Here is a 24,125-nt window from a genome sequence, read left to right as displayed (position 1 = left end):
ACAAGGTTGGGACTGACCTTGTGGTTGAAGACAGACCTGATCACTTCGGATAAGTTATTCATTTACCATAACAGTAAGTCATGGTGCATCTTCAGCATGCTGTCTCGCCTTCCTTGCACCTCAGCTAGTCGTCGTTTATGTAATACTTCGGTTTATAGTTCTGGATTGTGAATAATGTCTTCTGTTGAATTTGTCTGGTTCACTTTTGAGTGGCACACTAGAAGTCTGATGAAAGTCTGTGCAGAAATGGTTAAGTGGAGGAACTGAACCTAGGAAGGTCTTAAAATGTCTAGCTGCCCAACTCTTTGCCAGCCATTGTCCTACTGTTTGAAGTAGAAGGACTTTGATCATTCAAGTCCATGTTATGTTAAGTATATAGTTTTGGTTTATAGTCTTTCGAGTCAGGAATTTCAGCGTCATTCATGTTTGTAAGCCAAAAGACTGTTTTTGATGTCTGTTTGATTTAGCCAAGAGAATCTCTGAGCTGCTGACACAGTGTGAGCCTTTGGTTCCATCCTAGAGAATCTCTGAGCTGCTGACACAGTGTGAGCCTTTGGTTCCATCCTATAGAATCTCTGAGCTGCTGAAACAGTGTGAGCCTTTGGTTCCATCCTAGAGAATCTCTGAGCTGCTGAAAGTGTGAGCCTTTGGTTCCATCCTTTTATGTCTAAGACACTGTTCGAGTTGGTGATAAATTAAGCTGCATGGTTACGTGTCTTCTAGACACGCACCATCGTTGAAGCAGGGTGGAGATTGAATACGTTTCACTTGCTAGATGTACACAGGCAGCTTTGGTATTATAAAACAAGCAAGACCAAAACCTTTCCAACAGTCAGGCTAGCCTTTGTTTTCTTTCATGTATTGTGGGTAAGGTAGGCCTCTATCCAAACTAAACCCTGTCTCACTTGGCTAGCTTGTTTCATTACCTGTTAGGAGTACATTAGCAGAACCTTGGACAGCACATACCACAATTTCCTTTAAATTTAAGGCAACAAGCCAAATAGACTACTCTGCAGACTTTTTCAGACATTCCAAGGTGAGTATTTAGCTGGTGTGCTGCCACTGCAGTCTTGCAGTGTGTGCTTATAGCCACCTCATTGGTTTAGCTTAACCACTTTAGTACTTTTCCTGGCTCTACTTCACCGTATCGCATGTTGAAATTATCGAACGGCAATAAGGTCGTAAATGCCATACATCGAAAGTGTTGTTGCGGGATCATGGTACAGTGGGGCAGAGAAAAATTGCTCTTTCCTCACTGTAGTGCGATCTTGGAGTTGGTATATATAATTAGTGGGGGATGTGGGGGACGCAGCCCCCCACAAGAACATTTTCGATGTACGGCATTTTCGATGTTTATGCCGTTCGATATTGTCATCTTTCGACAAGATAATAGACACCTTTTCCCAAGGGTTATGTATCTCTGTATAATAGTGAACCTTGTGATGATTGTAGAATAGTTGTGAAGAGTCCATAACCATAACAGAACAGTTATCCCTGCAGTATAAGCTCCCCGTCCACCTTTTGTTTGTGTATTGCTAGCCCACAAATACCTTATGTGACCTGGAGTTTTTTGTTTTTTTAAAGGGAAGTGAGCCAGAAACCTTTAATGTGAAAAGTGGGGGGGGGGTCCTAGACTCATAACTCCCCTTCTGCCTTTTCTTCCTGCTGTAGGTTTGAAGTTAGTGATTGAAAGTGGTGCCTTTGGACCCTCTGTGGGAGTTCCTGTATTGTCTCACCCCTCACACCCCACCCACAAACAGAAACAACTGTGTGAATTTGGCTGTTAAGATTGAGGACCTATGAGCATCACTTTCCCTTACTGTGGTCCGAAATGTTGGAAATGGCACTAGCTGCTCCCTCTTTTTGCCATGCTTTGAACTGATGTCCTGGGAAATAAGAGGAGCTGTGTTGTGTTCTGGATGCGTGTAAAAGTTTCAGAATTTAGCTCAGAAGAAAGATGGCCACTTAAAATTCCTGTAGATACCGATTGTGCTGCAGTGTTCTCCTCAAACATTTACTGTCATGCTGAGTATTTGCACAACTAACATCTGGCAATACGAGAGTCTGTTCTGATAAAGACCTTTCAATACCCAGTTTTTTGTCTGTCTTTTCTGTTTTCCACTGTCGGAATCTTCTCAGAATTCTTGATTTTAATGGTGACATTCCCGAGGACAGGGGTGTACACCTTTTGCAAGGCGGAGTCCAACTTGGTCTCATTAAAATTCAAGGCCTTCCTTCGTCCTTTTGTGTGTAGGAAGGCTTCCAGCCAGCATTACTAGCTGAATTTCCATGTAAACCAGGCAAGTATGTAGATGTTCATCGTGTTACACTGCTGCAGTCATTACACTTGGGTTATCCTGCATTCAGGCGGTTCCACAGTTGGCCTGAGTTCCAAAGTCTTGGTCCGGCGTCTGTTGCTGTCGCCTCCTCCCTGATGTCAGTGTGACAGGTAAATAAGATGCAGCCAACGCCATTTTCTTTAGTCTTTCTTGCCGTGCGGTGCCCGAAGCAAAAGCAGTTGGCAACTGCCGGTCGGCCGTCTCCTGAGATTTTCATTCCGAATCCAGAACCAAAGTCTTCTACAAAGCTAAGTACCTCATTGGGGAAACTTTTTCTTGCCTCAGACCGATGTCAGTAAAAGTTAATAACTGTATTTTTTTTGGGAAGCAAATACCTCATAAGGATTTCCATTCCTATTGTATCCCATGCCTAGGCCCTGACCACGATGTCACTGGTTGTCTGTTTTGTGCTATGTTTAACAAGCGCACTATTAAACGTCTGTTTGATTTTGCCTGACATTATTTTGGTAGAAAATTCAACTATACCATGCCGTCAGAACGTCCGACGACCGGAATACACAAAAAGTGCAAAGACAAGGATAGGCATCCGAGGCCCAAAACTGACGACGAAGCCTCTTCTAGGCCAGTCGCTGGTTCTCTGGTTTTCAGCGAGGCGCCTTTGTAGCCCCTGACGACCGCTTCTGTAGAACAACAAGCCGCATCTGACTCCCATGTGGAGATGGCTGGGCCTTCAGACGCACAAGTTCTTCAGCCGACCGAGACTAACCTTTCAGAGGGATCCGGAGTAGCTGAGCAAGCCACAGCTACAGAGGGCGTCTTCAGACCTACTCAGTTAAGCATTAAACCCTCAGCTAAGTCTACGCCTCCTTTAAAGCTAAAGAAACAAACACAGCATTCTCCAGGACAGGCCTCCATGCCTAAGAAACAAATGCTCAAAATGGCCGAAGACCTAATCACTCTGATCAGGGGGTCCCATCCCCCTCCTGATAAAAGGCCTAGACAGGATGCAGACTACGACTCATCCGACCAGGTGTCCATCTCTTCTGATTCATCCTCAGACCTAGGATACTTCCCTCAACACAGACCCCTTGCTATTCCGCCAGTGTTAGATATTGTGGATGATGTGTATACTGAATCCAGCTTAAATCCGAATTCCTTACCTCCAGCCCCTGTTAAACCTGACAGATACTACAGAGTCCCTGACTCACATAAATTTCTGTATAAAAGCCCTGTAGCTGACCCTGAAACTATTTCTCAGGGCCCCAAAGGAGTTAAGGCCTCATCAGCTAAGAATCCAGTTCCCTCTGACAGAGATTCCAGAGCATTAGACAGATGGGGAAAGAAAGTATATACCTCTGCAACTTTAGCAATGAGAGCCTTAAATTGCCAATTTCACATGCTAAAATATCAGCAATTTTTACTGTCTCAGTTAAAAAATGCTTCCAGAATCAGATCCTCCTAATTTTAAAGAAATGCAGGATTTATTGCATGCAGCTGAACAATTGGGAAAGCATACTTTGCAATGTGGTTTTGATTCTCTAGAGGCCTCCTGCAGAGCAGCAGTTACAGGCTCTGTCATTAGAAGACATGCTTGGTTAAACGAACATACGTTACCAGATCATGTTAAAGCAAAATTATTGGATGCACCTTTACAGCAGGATGTGTTGTTTGGACTTAAGGCAGAAGAGGTACTAAAGAAAATGGAGGATAAGGCAAAATCTGTGCAAACGGTGAAGGATTTCTTACAGGTTCAGCCTCCTAGATTTAGCAGAAACTGGCCAACTAAGAATTGGTCCTTTCCAATTACAGACAGACCTCAAAGGGGAAGATACAGACGTCCAAGAGGTAGAGGTCAAACACAAGGTATTTACAGGCCTCGACAATGGGTTGCATCAGGCCAGAAAGAAGGGGAAGACAGGCCCCAACCATATAAAAAATAGCTCCAATGACTTCCCACTACAGCTGCCAAACAAATCCTTATTGGCAGCCCCCTTGGGAGGAAAACTGGCACTCTTCTACCACAATTGGCAAATGATCACCAAAGACAAATGGGTTCTCAACATTGTATTTCAAGGTTACAGATTCCACTTTCACACTCTGCCAAGGTTAAAAGGAATGCCAAATCTGCCACCAAATCAATGGGCAGAGGCTCCAAAACAAATTACAGCACTCATGGATATGAGAGCTATTCAAAAGGTATCATCACAGGAGCAAGGACAAGGATTTTACTCAAGACTCTTTCTGGTACCCAGAAAGGACAAAGCCTGGAGGCCCATTCTGGATTTTTCATCTCTAAACACTTACCTGGATGTTCCGAAATTCAAAATGTTGACATTACAGCAGCTTCTTCCCATGCTGGGCAAGAAAGCTTGGCTCGTGACTTTGGACCTCAGAGGCATACCTGCATGTCCCTATCAGACAAAACTGCAGAAGATACCTCAGATTCATAGCGAGTACAATGCACTACCAATTCTCTGCACTGCCCTTTGGCTTCTCTAATGCCCAGGATCTTCACAAAGTGCCTGGCACCAGTAATTGCATTTTGCAGACAGGAATTCAAATTTATCCGTACCTGGACGACTGCCTGATTCAAGCAGAGCAAGAACATTCTTCTAAAGCATATGGCGTTTGTAAAACAGTTAAGTTGCCTGGGGTACACAGTAAACGAAAAGAAATCAAAACTAGTGCCCCTCACAAGAGATTGCATTCCTGAGTGCCAGCTTGAGTACAATGGACCCAGATGGCTTATCTCACGCCAGACAAACAAGGACAACTGACTCAATACTTTCAATTGATGGCAACAAAGACCCAACTCCCTGCAAGAAAAATTCTGCAGGCCTTGAGTTACATGGCATCTTGCATACTACTAATTCCATATGCCAGACTACATATGAGGAAACTACAATGATACCTAAAGAATGTATGGTCTCAACACTGTCAAAGTTTGGAAACCGTTATGCCACTAATTCCTTGCCTTCAACAGGAGTTTCAATGGTGGGCTCAAGCTTGTCACCTCAGCAAGGGACAGCCTTTCACACAACCCACAGCCAGGCAAACACTGACAACAGATGCATCGGATTACGCCTGGGGGAGCACACATGGCAGGCAAATGTATTCAGGGCACGTGGCCCGCAGAACAAAGGCATCTTCACATCAATCAAAAAGAGATGGTAGCTGTACAAAATACGCGTATAGCCTTCAAGGACCTGCTGCATCCAGGACAACTACTACTAAAGACAGACACCACAGTTATGTGGTACATAAACAAGCAAGGGGGCACTCACTCCTACCCCCTATGCAGACAAGCTATGACCTTGTGGAACACGGCTATAAACCTCCAAGTTCATCTGCAAGCACAATTCTTGCCAGGAGACAAAAACACACTGGCAGACGACTTAAGCAGAAACATCATGGATCCCCACGAATGGGAGTTGAATCCACAAATATTCAGAATGGTAACACAGAAATGGTGGAGCCCGGACATAGATCTGTTTGCATCCCCAATAAACTGCCAGCTACAAAAATTCTGCATAAGGAGTTACCATCCACAAGCATGGAAAGTGGATGCCCTCTCATTCAGCTGGGAGAGCCTACAAGTATATACTTTCCCACCACTACCTCTCCTGCCAAAGGTACTCATAAAAGCCAGGCAGGAAGAGCCAAAGATGATCCTGATTGCACCAGACTGGCCACACCAGCACTGGTACCCAATCTTAAGGAGCTTAGCACAAGAACCACCCTGGATTTTGCCTCAAAGCCCACATCTGCTGACTCAGCGCAACAATCAAATACTACACAGCCAGCTAAAGACCTTAAACCTAGCTGCATGGAAGATTCCTTAGTCAAGCAAGCAATTCCTCTCTCCAAAGCTGTTATGGATGTCATTCTGGAGGCTAGAAGGCCTAGTGCCAGGAAAGCCTATTCGGATAAATGGAAGAGATTCTGTGCCTGGAACCAAGCTCACAGCCTTGACCCTTTTGTCCTAAACATTACTCGGATACTACAATGCTTAACTGAGATGCTGGACAAAGGACTCTTTCTCATCCATCAAGATCCATGCCTCTGCCGTCTCTGCTGATTACAACACGGATCCACCAATTTTCTCTAATCCTCTGTTAAAACAGTACCTCAGAAGGGCTAAAAACATAAGACTGCCCCATAGAGCACCTACTCCAACTTGGGACCTCAACTTTGTTTTGGAGAAGCTAACTTTACCGCCTTTTGAGCCAGCCAACACAGCAGAATTGAAATATATCTCTTGGAAAACTGCTCTGCTCCTGGCAATAACATCAGCACAAAGTTTCAGAATTACAGGCACTAATGGCAGTGGAACCATTCCTCATTTTCCACCAGGACAGGGTGTCTTTAAGAACTAACCCTGCTTTTATGCCAAAGGTGGTATCCAGTGTGGCTGTAAACCAAACTATTCACCTACCAACTTTTTATCCTAAACCACAGAATAAAGGGGAGAGACTACTGCACTCTTTGGACATTCACAGGCAGATGTTCGTGTTACCCTGCTGCAGTCATCACACTAGGGTTATCCTGTCATCAGGCGGTCCCGCAGTCGGCCGGAATTCCAAAGTCTTGGTCCGGCGTCAGTTGCTGTCGCATCTTCCCTGACGTCAGTGCGCCAGGGGTATATATAATGCAACCGACGCCATTTTCTTCAGTCTGTCTTGCCGCGCGGTGCCCGAAGCAGAAGCAGTTCGCAAGTGCCGGTCGGCCGACTCCTGAGATTTTCAAATTCGAATTTCAGACAGAAGTCTTCTATAAAGCTAAGTACCCCGTTGAGGCAACTTTTCTTGCCTCAGACCGATGTCAGAAAAAGTTAATTGTATTTCTTGTGGGAAGCAAATACCTTATAAGGATTTTCATTCTTATTGCATACCTTGCCTAGGCCCAGACCACAACGTCACTATTTGTCAGTTTTGTGCTAGGTTTAATAAGCATACTATTAAAAGACGCTTTGATTTCGCACGACACTACTTCGGTAGGAAATTTAACTACACCATGCCGTCGGAGCAACCGACTACCGGCGTGCACAAAAAACGCAGGGATAAGGACAGACAGCCCAGGCCTAAGCCAGATTCTGAGGCCTCGGCTGATCCGGTCTCCGGTCCTCAGTGAGGCTCCGACGCAGCCCCTGACTACCGCAGATCTGGAACCAGAGACAGCTACGGAAATTCTGATGGAATGTACCAGGCCGACGCAGCCTTTTACTTCAGGCCCTTCCGACGACTTTGCTACTAAAGACGTCGGTGCTACAGAAACGCCTTCGGTTTTTGAAGGAGTTTTCAGACCGACGACTCTCACCATTAAAACGTTTTCTAAGTCGAAGACGACTCCTAAATCTAAAAGGACTGCACTTCAGTCTCCTGTTCAAGGCCCCATGCCTAAGAAACAGATGCTCAAAATGGCTGAAGATTTGATTTCTTTAATCAGGGGTTCCCAGCCCCCTCCTGATAAAAGGCCTAGACAAGAGGAAGATTATGCATCCTCTGAGCAAATGTCCATTTATTCAGACTCCTCTGAGGACCAAACTACTACTCTCCTTATGAAGATTCTGATGCTAAGGACTCTATTCCCTCAGCTTCTCCTCCTGAAGACTACTCCTTTGGGGAAACTTTACACACTGAGGGAACATTTTCACTGGGAAGTTCAGGACTACTCTGATTCAAAGAAAAGGCTCTGAGAGTTTCTTTTACTCCCCCAACACAGACCACTTGCCATCCCACCAGTTTTGGACATTGTGGATGATGTCTATTTAGAATCCAGTTTCAACCCAGACTCTCTACCTCCTGCTCCAGCTAAGTCTGACAGATACTACAGAGTGCCTGATTCCCACAAATTTCTTTACAAAAGCCCTGTAGCTGACCCAGAGACCATCTCCCAGGGTCCCAAGGGGGCTAAGGCTTCTATGGCTAAAAACCCAGTACCTTCTGAGAGGGATTCCAGAGCACTAGACAAGTGGGGGAAAAAGGTTTACACCTCAGCCACACTAGCTATGAGGGCACTGAATTGTCAATTTCACATGCTTAAGTATCAGCAATTTCTAATCTTTCAGTTAAAGCAAAGAATAACCACTCTCCCTCAACAATCTGAATTGAAAGAAGTACAGGATCTGTTGCACGCCACTGAGCAGGTGGGCAAACATACCTTACAATGTGGGTTTGATTCTTTGGAGGCCTCCTGCAGAGCAGCTGTCACTGGGTCTGTTATATATAGGCATGCTTGGTTAAAGGAACAAACTCTGCCTGATCATGTTAAAGCAAAACTACTAGATGCTCCCTTACAGCAAGATGTTCTTTTTGGAGTTAAAGCAGAAGAAGTTTTAAAGAAAATCGAAGATAAGGCAAAATCTATGCAGACAGTCAGAAGATTTCCTACAAGTACAACCCCATCGCTTCAGCAGAAACTGGCCAACAAAAAATTGGTCCTTTCCAGCCACTGACAGACCACAGAGGGGTAAATACAGACACCCAAGGGGCAGAGGACAACCACAAGCCCAGTATAAACCTCGCCAATGGGGCACTACAACATAGAAGGGAGGAGAAGACAGGTCTCAACCCACCAGAAGGCAAACTCAATGATTTGCACCTCAGCTGGCCAAGCAATACTCTCTTGGCAGCCCCCTTGGGGGGGGGGGGACTCTCACTTTTTGCAGACAACTGGCACATTGTCACAAAGGACAAATGGGTCCTGGACATAATTTCACGAGGATACAGATTCCATTTTCACACCTTGCCAATGAAAAGAGGAATGCCAAACCTGCCACAAAATCAATGGGCGGAGGCACAAAAACAAATTACAGCTCTCATGGATATGAGAGCCATTCAACTGGTACCTACTCGAGAGCAAGGCCAAGGATTTTACTCAAGACTCTCTCTAGTGCCCAGAAAGGACAATGCCTGGAGACCAATTCTGGACCTTTCAATTCTAAACGCAAGTACCCAAATTCAAGATGCTAACACTACTGCAGCTACTTCCCCTGTTGGGCAAGGAAGCATGGCTAGTAATGTTGGACCTCACGAAGGCATACCTGCATGTCCCTATCAGACAAAGTTGCAGAAGATGCCTCCGTTTCATTGCAGGTTCAACCCATTACCAATTCTCTGCACTGCCCTTTGGCTTGTCTACTGCGCCCAGGGTCTTCACAAAATGCCTTGCACCAGTAATTGCGTACTGCAGACAAAGAGGAATTCAAATATATCCATATCTGGACGACTGCCTCATCCAAGCAGAAAGCAAAGACATTCTCTTGCATCATCTGGCCTTTGTAAAGCATCTACTAAACTGCCTGGGGTACACAGTAAACGAAAAGAAGTCAAAACTAGTACCCTCACAAAAAATGACATTCCTGGGTGCCAGCTTGAATACAACGGCCCAGAAGGCTTATCTTACGCCAGACAAGCAACTACAACTGACTCAATATTTCAAGACAATGGCAACAAAGACCCAATTAACTGCAAGAAAAATTCTGCAGGCTTTGGGCTTCATGGCATCTTGCATACTAATAATACCATTTGCAAAGCTGCATATGAGGAAATTACAGTGGTACCTAAAAAGCGTATGGTCTCAACACAGCCACAGCTTGGACACGATATCTCTCATCCCCTGCCTACAACAGGAATTTCTATGGTGGTCACAGGCATGTCACCTCAACAAGGGTCAGCCTTACACCTTGCCCCCAGCCAGGCAAACTGTCACAACAGATGCTTCAGACTACGTCTGGGGGGCACACATGGCAGGACAATGCATTCAAGGCCTATGGACTGCAGAACAAAGAAAACTGCACATAAATCAAAAAGAGATGCTAGCTTTACAGAAAGCTCTGACAGCCTTCAAGGATCTATTACATCCAGGACAACTTGCAATAAAGACGGACAACACCACAGTAATGTGGTACATAAACAAACAAGGGGGTACACATTCCTACCCTCTATGCAGGCAACCAGTGATCTTATGGAACACAGCTCTGGCCTACCAAGTCCATTTACAAGCTCAATTCCTGCCAGGACAGAAGAACACATTGGCAGATGACCTCAGCAGAAACATCAAAGATCCCCACGAGTGGAAACTAGATCCACAAATATTTGCAATGATAATCAAAAGTGGGGCCTTCCAGACATAGACCTGTTTGCCAGTCCTCAAAACCATCAACTGACAAAATTTTGTACAAGGACATTTCACCATCCAGCTTGGAAAGTGGACTCTCTCTCTTTCAGTTGGAAAAACCTGACAGTATATGCCTTCCCTCCATTGCCACTCCTCACAAAGGTTCTTTTGAAAGTCAAAAAGGAGAGACCACGACTGATTCTCATAGCCCCAGACTGGCCACGCCAGCACTGGTATCCGCTATTGAAAAATATGGCCCACAGCCCACCATGGATATTGCCTCAAATACCCCATTTGCTCACACAACAAAACAATCAGATTCTTCACAGCCAGCTCAAAATTTAAATCTGGCTGCCTGGCAAATCAACTAAACATCCAACCAACTCCTCTTTCACAAACCGTTCTGGATGTTATTCTGGAAGCCAGGAGGCCAAGCACCAGGAAGGCTTATTCGGACAAATGGAAAAGGTTTTGTGCCTGGAACTAAGCTAAAGGCCAAGACACAATTCAGCCTCACATTCTACAGTATTTAGCTGAGATGTTGCACAAAGGACTTTCCTTTTCCTCAATTAAAATCCATGCTTCAGCTATTTCAGCTGACTACAACACGGATCCACCTTTATTTTCACATCCTCTTCTAAGGCAGTTCCTCAGAGGGGCAAAAAACATTAGACCACCCAGGAGAGCTCCTACACCAATATGGGACCTCAACTTTGTTCTGGAAAAACTAATGCTACCTCCCTTTGAACCAGCTTTCTCTGCAGATGTTCAGTTCCTATCATGGAAGACTGCCCTGCTCCTAGCAATAACTTCAGTTAGAAGAGTCTCAGAGCTGCAGGCAGTAATGGCAGTGGAACCTTTCCTCATTTTTCATCAAGACAGAGTTTCTCTACGAACTAATCCTTCCTTTATGCCTAAGGTGGTTTCCAGTGTAGCTTTAAATCAAACCATCCACTTACCCACCTTCTTCCCCAATCCACAGAACAAAGGTGAGAGACTCCTGCATTCCTTGGACATTCACAGGCAGCTTCGTTACTACTTGGACAAAACTAAGGCTTTCAGAAAATCTGACCAGCTCTTTGTATCCTATGCTACAGCTTCTCAAGGGAAGGCTATATCAAAGCAAACAATTTCTAAATGGATAGGTCATTGCATACGTTTCTGCTATACCCATCATGGGAAACCAGTTCCTGCTACCATTAGATCCCACTCTACCAGGGCAACAGCTACCTCTACTGCCTTTCTCAGGGGGGTTCTAACCAAGGAAATTTTAGAAGCTGCAACTTGGAGTTCAGTACACACCTTTACCAAACACTATCACTTACCTCTTATACTCTAAGTCCAGGGCGGGCTTCGCCACTGCAGTTCTGCAGGGCCTTATTGCTTCCACTAACGCTCTGATAGCCCCCCCTACCTTAGCTTTGGGATTCAACCCAAGTGTGATGACTGCAGCAGGGTAACACAATGAACATAGTACAGTTTTGTACCTACCATAAATGTAGATGTTAGAGTGTATACCCTGCTGCAGTCCAGGTTACCCTCCCTCCATCCCCTCTGATCTACTGGCTACATCTTTTCTATGCCTTACTGATGTATTTGCTTATAGCTGAAGGGATTTTGTGTTTGTGCAGTGGTTACTCCATTTGGTACTAATTCTGACCACCTTTTGGGGGGCACCTGACATCTGGGCAAGAAAAACTGAAGAAAATGGCGTCTGTTGCATTATATATAACCCTGGCGCACTGACGTCAGGGAAGAGGCGACAGCAACCAACGCCGGACCAAGACTTTTGAATTCCGGCCGACTGCGGGACCGCCTGACGACAGGATAACCCTAGTGTGATGACTGCAGCAGGGTGAACACTCGAACATCTACATTTATGGTAGGTACAAAACTGTACTTTACACTTCTACTTGGATAAAACTAAAGTTTTCAGAAAATCTGAACAATTACTGGTAGCATATGCTGCAGGAGCACAGGGAAAAGCCATTTCAAAACAGACTATCTCAAAATGGATAGGTCATTGTATAAGTTTCTGCTACACATACCATGGAAAACCTTTACCTAGCAGCATTAGATCACACTCCAGGGCAACAGCCACTTCAACTGCCTACCTCAGGGGAGTACCTACCAAGGATATTTTGGAAGCAGCAACTTGGAGTTCTGTACATACCTTCACCAAGCATTACCATCTGCTTCTATACTCTAAATCCAGAGCTGGCTTCGCCACTGCTGTGCTGCAGGGCCTTATAGCCACCCCTAATGCCTTATAGAACCAGCCACCCTTCCTCAGCTTTTGGATTCTACCCAAGTGTAATGAATGCGGCAGTGTAACATGATGAACATAGTACAGTTTTGTACCTACCATAAATGTAGATGTTCGAGTGTATACACTGCTGCAGTCCAGGTTACCCTCCCTCTTCCCCTCTTACTGGCTGGTACATACCTATGTCTTCTACCCTTACTACCCATGGGGAGTATTTGCTGGTAGCTGTAAGTTGTTTTTTGCTTTTCTTATGTATGTTTTATTAGCAATTGGAATTGCCTATCTATTTAGAGGCACCTGACATCTGGGGCAAGAAAAACTGAAGAAAATGGCGTCTGCTGCATCTTGTATACCCCTGATGTTCGTGTTACCCTGCTGCAGTCATCACACTTGGGTTATCCTGCCGTCAGGCGGTCCCGCAGTTGGACCGAATTCCATAGTCTTGGTTCGGCGTCGGTTGGTGTTGCTTCTTCCCTGACGTCAGTGCGCCAGGGGTATTTAAGAGGCATCCAACGCCATTTTCTTCAGTCTTTCTTGCCGCGCGGTGCCCGAAGCAGAAGCAGTTCGCAAGTGCCGGTCGGCCGACACCTGAGATTTTCGATTTGAATTTCAGTCCGAAGTCTTCATTAAAGCTAAGTACCCCATTGGGGAACATTTTCTTGCCTCAGTCCGATGTCACAAAAAGTTAACAATTGCATTTCTTGTGGGAAGCAAATACCTCATAAGGACTTCCATTCCTATTGTATTCCTTGCCTAGGCCCAGACCACGACGTCACAGGTTGTCGGTTTTGCGCTAGGTTTAATAAACGAACTATCAAACGCCGTTTTGACTTCGCACGGCATTACTTTGGTAGTAAATTTAATTATATCATGCCGTCGGAGCAGCCGATGACTGCCACTCATAAAAAACACAAGGATAAGGACAGGCAGCCTAGGAATAAGCCAGACACCGAGGCCTCAGCTGGGCCTTTCAGTGAGGCGCCTACCCAGCCCCTGACGACCGCAGAACTGGAACCCCAGACAGCTGCGGATTCCCAAGCGGAGTCCACTAGGCCGACGCAGCCTTCTATCAACACCGGAGCAGAACTAGACACCGGTGCAACGGAAGTGCCTTCGGTTGCAGAAGGTGTCTTCAGACTGACTACACTCAACCATTAAATCTTATGCTAAACTTAAAACTCCTTTAAAACCAAAGAAAACTGTACATCAGGCTACAGTTCAAGGCCCCATGCCTAAGAAACAGATGCTTAAGATGGCTGAAGATTTAATTACCCTTATCAGGGGTTCCCATCCCCCTCCGGATAAAAGACCAAGACAAGAGGAGGATTATGCATCCTCTGACCAGGTTTCTCTCTCCTCAGATTCTTCTGAGGAACAGGATTACACTTTTCCACCTTATGAGGATTCTGAGGCTGAAGATTCCATTCCCTCGGCTTCTCCCCCTGAAGACTACTCTTTTGGGGAAACTTTGCATACCATGAGGGAACATTTCCACTGGGAAGGCCAGGATTACTCAGATTCTAAGAAAAGGCTCCGAGAGTTCCTTTTACTACCCCAGCACAGACCTCTTGCTATCCCTCCTGATTTAGATATTGTGGATGATGTTTACTTGGAGTCTAGTTTAAATCCAGACTCTCTACCTCCTGCTCCAGTCAAACCAGACAGATACTACAGAGTTACCTGACTCACGCATATTCCTTTATAAAAGCCCTGTAGCTGACCCAGAAACCATTTCCCAGGGTCGTAAGGGAGCAAAAGCTTCTATGGCTAAAAATCATGTGCCCTCTGAAAGGGATTCCAGAGCCCTAGATAGATGGGGAAAGAAAATTTACACCTCAGCAACTCTGGCTATGAGAGCATTACATTGCCAGTTTCACATGCTGAAATATCAATTCTTGATGTCTCAGTTAAAACAAAAAATGAGCACACATTCAGAACAGGCTGAATTCAAGGAAATGCAGGATCTGTTGCATGCAGCTGAACAGGTGGGCAAACATACCTTGCAATGTGGATTTGATTCATTGGAAGCTTCCTGTAGAGCAGCTGTTACTGGCTCTGTCATACGTAGACATGCTTGGTTAAAAGAACAAACCCTCCCTGACAATGTTAAAGCAAAATTATTGGATGCACCTTTACAACAGGATGTATTTGGTGTCAAAGCAGAAGAGGTTTTAAAGAAAATGGAGGATAAGGCAGTCTATGTAAACGGTCAAGGATTTTTTGCAGGTACAACCCCCTCGTTTCAGCAGAAATTGGCCAATGAAAAACTGGTCCTTACCAGCTTCAGACAGATCACAGAGGGGCAAATACAGACGCCCAAGGGGCAGAGGCCAGTCACAGGGCCCTTACAAACCTCGCCAATGGGGTTCTGCTACCCAGAAAGGAGGAGAAGACAGGCCCCAGGCTAACAGAAGACAAACACAATGACTCTATCCTCAAACTACCAAGCAAATCTCTCCTGGCAACTCCCTTGGGAGGAAAACTAGCAGACAACTGGCACATCATCACAAAAGACAAATGGGTTCTAAACATTGTCTCCCAAGGATACAGATTCCACTTTCATACCTTACCAAGGAGCAAAGGAATGCCAAATCTGCCACCAAATCAATGGGCAGAGGCACAAAAACAAATTACAGCTCTCATGAACATGAAAGCCATTCAACAGGTACCTGCACAGGAGCAAGGGCAAGGAATTTTACTCAAGACTCTTCCTAGTCCCAAGAAAGGAGAAAGCATGGACACCCATTCTGGATCTTTCAATTCTGAACACCTATCTGCAAGTACCAAAATTCAGGATGCTAACACTACAGCAGCTTCTTCCCATGCTGGGCAAGAATGCTTGGCTAGTCACTTTGGACCTCAAGGAGGCATACCTGCATGTCCCTAGCGGACAAAATTGCAGAAGACACCTCCGCTTCATTACAGGTTCAACGCATTATCAATTCTCTGCACTGCCCTTTGGCTTATCTACTGCGCCCAGGGTCTTCACAAAATGCCTGGCATCAGTAATTGCATACTGCAGACAGAGGAATTCAAATATACCCGTACCTGGACGACTGCCTTATTCAAACAGAAAGCAAGGACATTCTTTTAAAGGATCTGGCATTTTTCAAACACCTTCTAAGTTGCCTTGGGTACACAGTAAACAAAAAGAAATCAAAACTAGTATCCTCACATAACATAATATTCCTGGATGCCAGCTTGAATACAACGGCCCAGATGGCTTTCCTCACGCCAGACAAGCAATGACAGCTGTTTCAATATTTCAAAATAATGGCAACAAAGACCCAACTTCCTGCAAGAAAAATTCTGCAGGCCTTGGGATTCATGGCATTTTGCTTTCTTCTAATACCATTTGCAAAACTGCATATGAGGAAATTACAATGGTACCTGAAAAGTGTATGGACTCGGCACAGCCACAGCTTGGAAACGATGATTCCACTCATTCCCAGCCTTCAACAGGAGTTTCTATGGTGGGCACAGGCATGTCACCTCAAGGGTCAGCCTTTCACCTTACCCACAGCCAGGCAAGCTATGACAACAGATGCATCGGACTATGCCTGGGGGAGCACACATGGCAGGGCAGTGCATTCAGGGAAAATGGACTACAGATCAGAGACACCTGCATATCAGTCGAAAAGAAATGCTAGCAGTGCAGAATGCCCTAACAGCTTTCAAGGACCTTCTACACCCAGGACAACTACTAATAAAGACTGACGACACCACAGTTATGTGGTACATAAACAAGCAAGGGGGCACACATTCCTACCCTCTATGCAGGCAAGCAATGACCTTGTGGAACACTGCACTCTTACCAGGTTCAATTACAAGCACAATTCCTGCCAGGAAAGAAAAACACATTGGCAGACGACCTAAGCAGAAACATCATGGATCCACACAAATGGAATCTAGATCCACAAGTATTTGCAATGATGGTTCAAAAATGGGGACGCCCAGACATAGATCTGTTTGCAAGCCCCCACAACCACCAACTTCAAAAATTTTGCACAAGGACCTTCCATCCACTAACTTGGGAAGTGGACGCCCTCTCATTCAGTTGGAAAACATTAACAGTTTATGCCTTCCCTCCACTGCCTCTTCTAGCAAAGGTACTGCTCAAGACTTTAAACCTGGCTGCATGGCAAATTACCTAAACAATGGGGTTGGGAGGATGGCCTAATGGTTAAGGTGTTTGCCTTACAAACACAAGGTGCAAGGTTTGAGTCTCACAAGGGATAATTGGCTAGGCTTAAAATGGCTTGCAAGGGCAGTTAGCTTAGTACTAACCTATGAACCAACCAACACCTTTATCCAAAGCTATTATGGATGTCATTCTGGAGGCCAGGAGGCCCAGCACCAGGAAAACCTATTCACACAAATGTAAAAGATTTTGCGCCTGGAACCAGGCTAAAGGCCTAAACCCCCTTGATCCAAACATCCTTCAGATTCTACAATATTTGACTGAGATGTTACACAAAGGACTTTCCTTTTCATCTATTAAGATCCACGCCTCAGCAATTTCAGCTCCTTACAGCACGGATCCTCCTCTATTTTCACATCCACTCCTAAGACAGTTCCTCAGAGGGGCTAAGAACTTAAGACCACGAAGGAGAGCTCCAACACCTACTTGGGATCTCAACTTTGTTCTGGAAAAGCTTACAACTGCCATCCTTTGAACCAGCTTTTTCAGCTGATTTAAAATTTCTTTCGTGGAAAACTGCCCTACTACTAGCAATAACCTCAGCTAGAAGAGTGTCAGAGCTACAGGCACTAATGGCAGTGGAACCTTTCATCATTTTTCATCAAGACAGAGTCTCTCTACGAACTAATCCTTCCTTTATACCAAAGGTGGTGTCCAGTGTGGCCCTAAACCAAACCATTCACTTGCCCACCTTCTTCCCAAATCCCCAGAACAAAGGAGAAAGACTCCTGCACTCTTTGGACATTCACAGGCAATTACCTTGCTGCTTGGTTAAAACTAAGGCTTTCAGAAAAACTGACCAGCTTTTTGTAGCCTATGCTACAGGATTACAAGGAAAAGCTATCTCAAAACAGACCATTTCAAAATGGATAGGACATTGCATACATTTCTGCTACACACATCATGGGAAACCAGTACCTGCTAACATTAGGTCCCACTCCACCAGGGCAACAGCTACATCAGCAGCCTTTCTCAGGGGAGTGCCAACCAAGGACATTCTGGAAGCTGCTACTTGCAGTTCAGTGCACACCTTCACCAAACACTATCATTTACCTCTATACTCTTAAGACTAGAGCTGGTTTTGCCACTGCAGTTTTGTAGGGCCTACTAGCTTCTTCTAACCCTGTTTGACTCCACCTCCCATCCTTAGCTTTGGGATTCAACCCAAGTGTGATGACTGCAGCAGGGTAACACGATGAACATAGTACAGTTTTGTACCTACCATAAATGTAGATGTTCGAGTGTTCACCCTGCTGCAGTCCAGGTTACCCTCTGAACTAGCTGAACTTATCTCTACCACTTTTTCCTATTCTACCTCTGTGGTGTATTTGCTTGTGCCTAAGTGTTTTGTTTGTTTTTTATATAACCATATATATTTTGCCTACCTATTTGGGGGCACCTGACATCTGGGGCAAGAAAAACTGAAGAAAATGGCGTTGGATGCCTCTTAAATACCCCTGGTGCACTGACGTCAGGGAAGAAGCGACAGCAACCAACGCCGGACCAAGACTTTGGAATGCGGGCCGCCTGCGGGACCGCCTGATAGCAGGATAACCCAAGTGTGATGACTGCAGCAGGGTGAACACTCGAACATCTACATTTATGGTGGGTACAAAACTGTACTTTGTGTTTTGTTAGCAATGAGTGAGCAAAGACTTCATTGTTGATTTTTCAGGATGCTTGTTAGCTGCGGGTGGGGGTGAGGGGTGAGTGGATTGGACATGTATGCGTATGTTAAGTAACTTAATATCTTGTTCATTAACAGGATAAGACCACTGAATCCAAGGGCCACTTTTATGGGTGACCTGACAGCACTGTCTGGTTGACTTGCTCAGGGTCACACAAAGAAGGCAAATGAAAGTGGAAAATCAAGCCCTGCACCATTGAATGCAAGATGCAGCTTGTTAACTCAGAGCCCTAATCCTGTGCACCAACTGCTAGACTTCATTACTTGTATTGCCTTTGGCTTGCAGCCATCCCAGAATGTGGTAATTTTCAGAAAAGAAGATAAACCCAACCAAAGAACCCTTCGAGGATGATTGTTAGATAAATTGGTGCTGTAAGGACTTGCCGTAGTTGTGGTGAGTACCTCACAATAAGGTTGCTGTCTTCTGTAATGATTGCCTTATCCCTGCCTACCATATGCTTCCTTCAGCAGGAGTTAATTTGTTTTATGTAGGTAGCCTGGATTGAGTGGGTTTAAGAACAGCTTACTATAGAAGTGCACTTTCCTCTTCCCCTGTTAAGCTGTGGCATGTGCTCTTTCAAGCATAGGGACAGCACCAGAAGTTAACCAGATGTTAAACTTGTTGGCAAGATATTTCAGAAGTCCACTGCTCTTGTCTTCTGCTTGTTTTGTGTGTTTGAAGACAAAATGTAAGCTTATAGTACGTTTTATACCTTATATCTGCATTTTTGGTAGCATTGGGACAACTGTATGTTGGAAAATGAATTTGCTGCCATCACATAGCACCAAATGTCAAAAGAAAAGTATTCTGCAATGTGATTTTTCAGTGTTTTGGGTACTGTTGTAAAATAGTATGTTTTTGTTTTTACTGTGTAATTTGTAAATGTTTGAAGAGTAGTAATGGTCTTTGAGCTGGTTTTGTTGACTTTATTTTTTTGTTCTAGGACTGGTAGTAAGCTGGGTATCTCTCCTCTCATGTTAGCTGCTATGAATGGCCATGTACCTGCAGTGAAGTTGCTTCTCGATATGGGTTCAGATATTAATGCTCAGATTGAGACCAATCGTAACACAGCTCTTACCTTGGCTTGTTTCCAGGGCCGAGCTGAGGTTGTAAGCTTACTGTTAGACAGGAAGGCTAATGTGGAACATCGTGCCAAAGTGAGTACTGTAGCTTGAATTTTGTTAAACTGAACATTTTTCTTCTGTATTTTCCTGTTTCTGCTCTGGAATGGTCAATGCCTTTGAAAGTCTGTTGCATTGTCATTGATGTAAGTATGGGGAGTGGGAGGCTACATAATCTGTAACTTACACTGTTCGTTTGTTGCTTTTTACTTTCCTTATTCACAATTTTGTTTGTACTGTACTAAATTCTTCATTCTTAACTGGGCTTTTATTTTGTATTGTGCAGTTTTGCTTGTAACTGTTGGCAAACTATATGAAAGGGTTGCGACTATATCAGTTCAGCTAACCATTGTAGGCAGCAAAATAAGGCTTCATTCTTAATGTTAGCAAATTCAGAGCTGCTGAAATAATTCTTTTGAATAATGTTGACAGTGCTAAATCTTTACTACTCATATTCTTCATCAAAATTTGCTTTTAGCTGTTAATTTTGTTAAAATTGTGTATGCATGTGTTCATATGGCAGATTGTTGAGGTGACGTCTTCTGAGGAATGTATGCAGGAGTTTTGTGTGCTGTGACAGATTAAAAGGCAGGGCACAGGTGCTTCTGATCACTATGCCAGAAGAGGTGTAGAAGTCATTGCCAGCATGTGACCTGGCCTGAAGAGTGAGGCTGTACTGACCTCCACTGATTTGCCTGCCAATCATTACCTGCTCCAAACATCCAATCATGAAAGTTTGCAATGACAGTTTACATGGATTGTTCAAGGAAGCTTCTAAACTTATTGGACAAATCACTTTTGCTTTTTTGTTTTTTCTAATTTGGAAAGTACTCAGATTTCTGGAACATCAACTTTAAAATACATAGTGGAGTCTGCAAGGTATGATAGTTAAAAGCTTATTCCAAAACAAAGTGTGCATAAAGAAGCTCATGTCACTGCATGGCTTGGGACATCGTAATTGTTTGTCAGAGGGTGGCACATCTGTTACTTGCCTCTGCTTGAGTAGTGAAGTGGAGAAGTTAAACTGACATTGGTGACTTTTTCTCTAGGAATGACTTCAATATATACATTTCAGAAGTGTCTGACAGTGTGAGAGTACCAGAGCACAAACTTAGTGTGGTTGAATATCACAGTAGTTATCGATGGAAGTTAATTGACCTGTCAAATCTTATACGGACACAAATGTTCTTCAGCAGGGGCTGACAGACAAACAACTGGTGTCGGATCTATGGACTAAAACTAAATGCCAAGAAATACATAATATCCTTTTGGGAAGTCATCCATCTCTGATGGCTATCATATTGGCAACACGCCCCTTAGAGATGACCCTGTAGTCAGGGACTTAGGGACACAGTAGTCTATCCTTTGATCATCACACGTCTACAGTGTGAGGAAATCATTCTATGTTGCGCAACTTATAAACAAAGGTATGGCATCTGAGTCCAAGGAAGTCATTGTTCCATTGTATTCATAATTTATCAGACGTATTGAGTACATTGCCCCCTTTGGTATGTACCTATTCAGGCATATCCAACAACTGGAATGTCCACAGAGGTTCCACACTAAAAGAATGCAGAGCATAAGTAATATGTCCTATGCAGACTGCCTCAAGGCTCTATCCCCTGTATTCTGTCTCCTACAGACTTTTGAGGGTAGATCTTTGCCTGGCATATAGGGCATTGTCAGACCCCACTCTGAATCTCCTGCACATCCACAAAACAAACAGTACCAGAATTACCCATTCTAAAGACCTTAACCTTGCCTGTGATATAAATAGGACCTGCTGGAGAGATAGGTTGTATCCCAGAGACTAACGCGTCTATGATACAGGCTCCCCATCCATGTGAAGCAGAGTTCCTCCCTAATCCAATTCAAATACAACTTGGACAGTTGGATGGGAAACTGGAAATTCATCCCTGATTTGGCACCTATGTCTATAATACAAACCGGTAACCTGTGAGTAGTTCATCTTCCAGGCCCATGCTTACACTAATCAAGGGTGTCAAAGGCCTTTGTTTGTTAGCCTATTAAACACCTGTGAACCTATTTATGCTCTCATTTTATATGTCTGTGTTGGAAGCTTTTATTGGAAAGGCTCACCCAGACTCTGCTACAGCTTGCTGTGAGGAAAAGGTTAGTTTGCTTTTTATTTGTTGTATTTTGTATTACTTTATTGCCTTTTTCTATTTTGTATAGTGTGATTTGTTTTGTTTACGCTATGTTTTACTTGTATTCTGCTTTTAACTGCATATTAAAACTTGGGAGAGACCACAGCTCTGTCTCGTGTCAGACCGAAATATTTCCCACCCAGTTACTGTTGTGATCTGATGTTATCTGGGTCAACATTCCTTACGTTGGAGGTCTTGGATCTGATATCGGAACTAAGTCAGCATACTCAAACAGTTTAGCTCAAGCTCCTCACTTCCCATGATGCTCTGCTGCCCTCTAACTCCACAGATCTCGTTTGCCGCTTGATCTACACAGACGCAGATTGCTCAGCTCCTTGTGGGATAGTAAGTAGGTTCTCTGTTTTTGGGGTTTCCCTCTTATTTAGGTTTCTTTTTGAATTGTGTGTTTATTGTTGTGGTAGTTATTCCTAGTTATTCGCTTTCCCATCCCCTCCCATTTGACATTTAGTCTTTTATTTTTGATGCCCTTTTTCCTTGTGGGTTCAGCCGTTGGTGTGTTTGAGTCATTTGTTGGTTAGTATTCTACTATCAGATGAATTATTTGGGTTTTGATCTCCGCTTGCTTTTGGGCCTAGGTACTCGGAATTTCCTTTGGCAGTGTTGTTGGGGTTTGATACATGGCGTACAATCCCTTGGGTTTTAGAAGATGCTGTTCATGTGGTCGGAAAATGCCTGTTTCCAACTCACATGAGGAGTGTGTCTACTGTCTCGTCGGCGACCATCTGGAGGTTGAGTGTGGTATTTGTGCTGCCCGCGACCCCAGAGCCCTGGTAGACTGTCGGAACAAATTGCTGATTAAAGGTTTTGTAAAAGGGGGGAGCCCTAGTCACTGCTATCCCTACCAAAGCGGGCCCTTCAGAGAAGGTTCCTCCAGGCGAGGAGGGTCCCTTCCAAGCGACCCCAGCTGTCTGATCCAAAGTCCTCAGATCCAACTCCAGCCTGGGCGGTGTCTGATCCAAGATCTTTGGGTCCCAGATTCTCTAGGGAGTCCACCCCTGGATCCGACTCCAGGTCTTCGTATCCAACGCTATCGCTTCCCACCATCTGATCCAAGGCTCCGGAGCAGAGACCCACTGATCTGAGGATGGGGGCATTGTTTACGGATCAGACTGTCTCAGTTCCGAGAGAATTGAGGGCAGTTGCCTCTGTTTCATCTGTTCTTTCGGTTCCAAGCAGGTCTGACCCTAGGATCATGTCAGAGCCTATTGTAGTGGAGGAGTTTCCCTCTTATCCATTGAGGGTAGAGCAGATGATCTGAAGTAGTTTACTTCATTTGGTCTTCAACCTGTGGGATACCAGATCTGTATCTGATCCGAGCCAGCAACCTTACTAGCATCTGCTCCAAGCTCTTCCTCTTACCCATAGTACACCTCCACTACCTTCCAACCCCCAGAACTCGTTTGCCGCGACAAGCTGAACCATCGTGATCTCCAGAGCTCTGGGTAGTAAGTGGGTGTTTGTCTTAGAAAATCTTTTTCTCTTCTAGCTTTAGGTTAGAGATAGTGTAGGTTCCCCTTTCTTCTCCCCTTACTTGATGTGTCGTGTGTTCTATATTTTAGTGTTAGCTTAGTTTTAGAGTAGTTTGTGAGTGCGTTTGCTTCCTGTCCCCCCACTCAAGGTGTTCTCTGTGTTCGTGTTCATAGGTTCATACTAGGCTATCTGCCCTAGGGCATTTATAAGCCTAGCCAGAGTGTATTTGGCTTTCGCCACCCATTTTAAATGAATTTTGCTATGCCCTTTTTTGAAGTTAGTATACTGTGCCTCTGTCTAACAGTGACACAGAAGTGATACCCGGGGTAAGCCTACGATCTCCCATCCACTCATCAAGATTCCTCTTGAAGAGAGTCAATGAGGGACTCTGCCTAACCTGGACTGGGATTTTATTCCAGAGTGAAGGGAGCCTCTGGGTTATGAATCTGTCCCTCCAGCATGTCCTATTTATTTCACTGCTGAGGCTCAAGTCTCTCGAGCGCGTAGCTCGATGGGATTTGTATTTTCTGAGGTGCAGCATGTCCATTAATTCCGGGTTGGACATGGCTTTATAAGTCAGGCACAGATCGCCTCTGAGCAGGTGGTATGCCACTGAGTAGAGCTGGAGTTTCTTTAACCGGCAACATATGGCATCTGTTTGAGCCCTTTGATCTTCTTGGTGAGGTACTTTTGGGGTCTTTCCAGTTGCTGCAGGTGTCTGGTAAGGTACATCCCAAAAGGGGCATTGTACTCAATTATGGGCCTGATGAGG

At 44.7% G+C, this 24,125-nt stretch overlaps 1 protein-coding gene across 1 annotated transcript in view; it reads left to right on the top strand.

Annotated features, from left to right (window-relative positions):
* Positions 1 to 24,125, top strand: part of LOC122799695 (ankyrin repeat and KH domain-containing protein 1-like) — a gene marked incomplete in the record, with an annotated part of 3,928,199 nt that overhangs the window by 2,720,866 nt on the left and 1,183,208 nt on the right. The window contains 1 exon segment of the mRNA XM_044068930.1: positions 19,517 to 19,730. Coding sequence (XP_043924865.1) covers positions 19,517 to 19,730 — 214 coding nt within the window.

This window comes from Protopterus annectens, chromosome 4.part0, assembly GCF_019279795.1.
Source record: "Protopterus annectens isolate FY-2018-M chromosome 4.part0, PAN1.0, whole genome shotgun sequence".
Taxonomy (NCBI): Eukaryota; Metazoa; Chordata; order Ceratodontiformes; family Protopteridae; genus Protopterus; species Protopterus annectens.
Note: the sequence above shows the minus strand (reverse complement) of the source record. Positions and strands in the feature narration are given on the sequence as shown.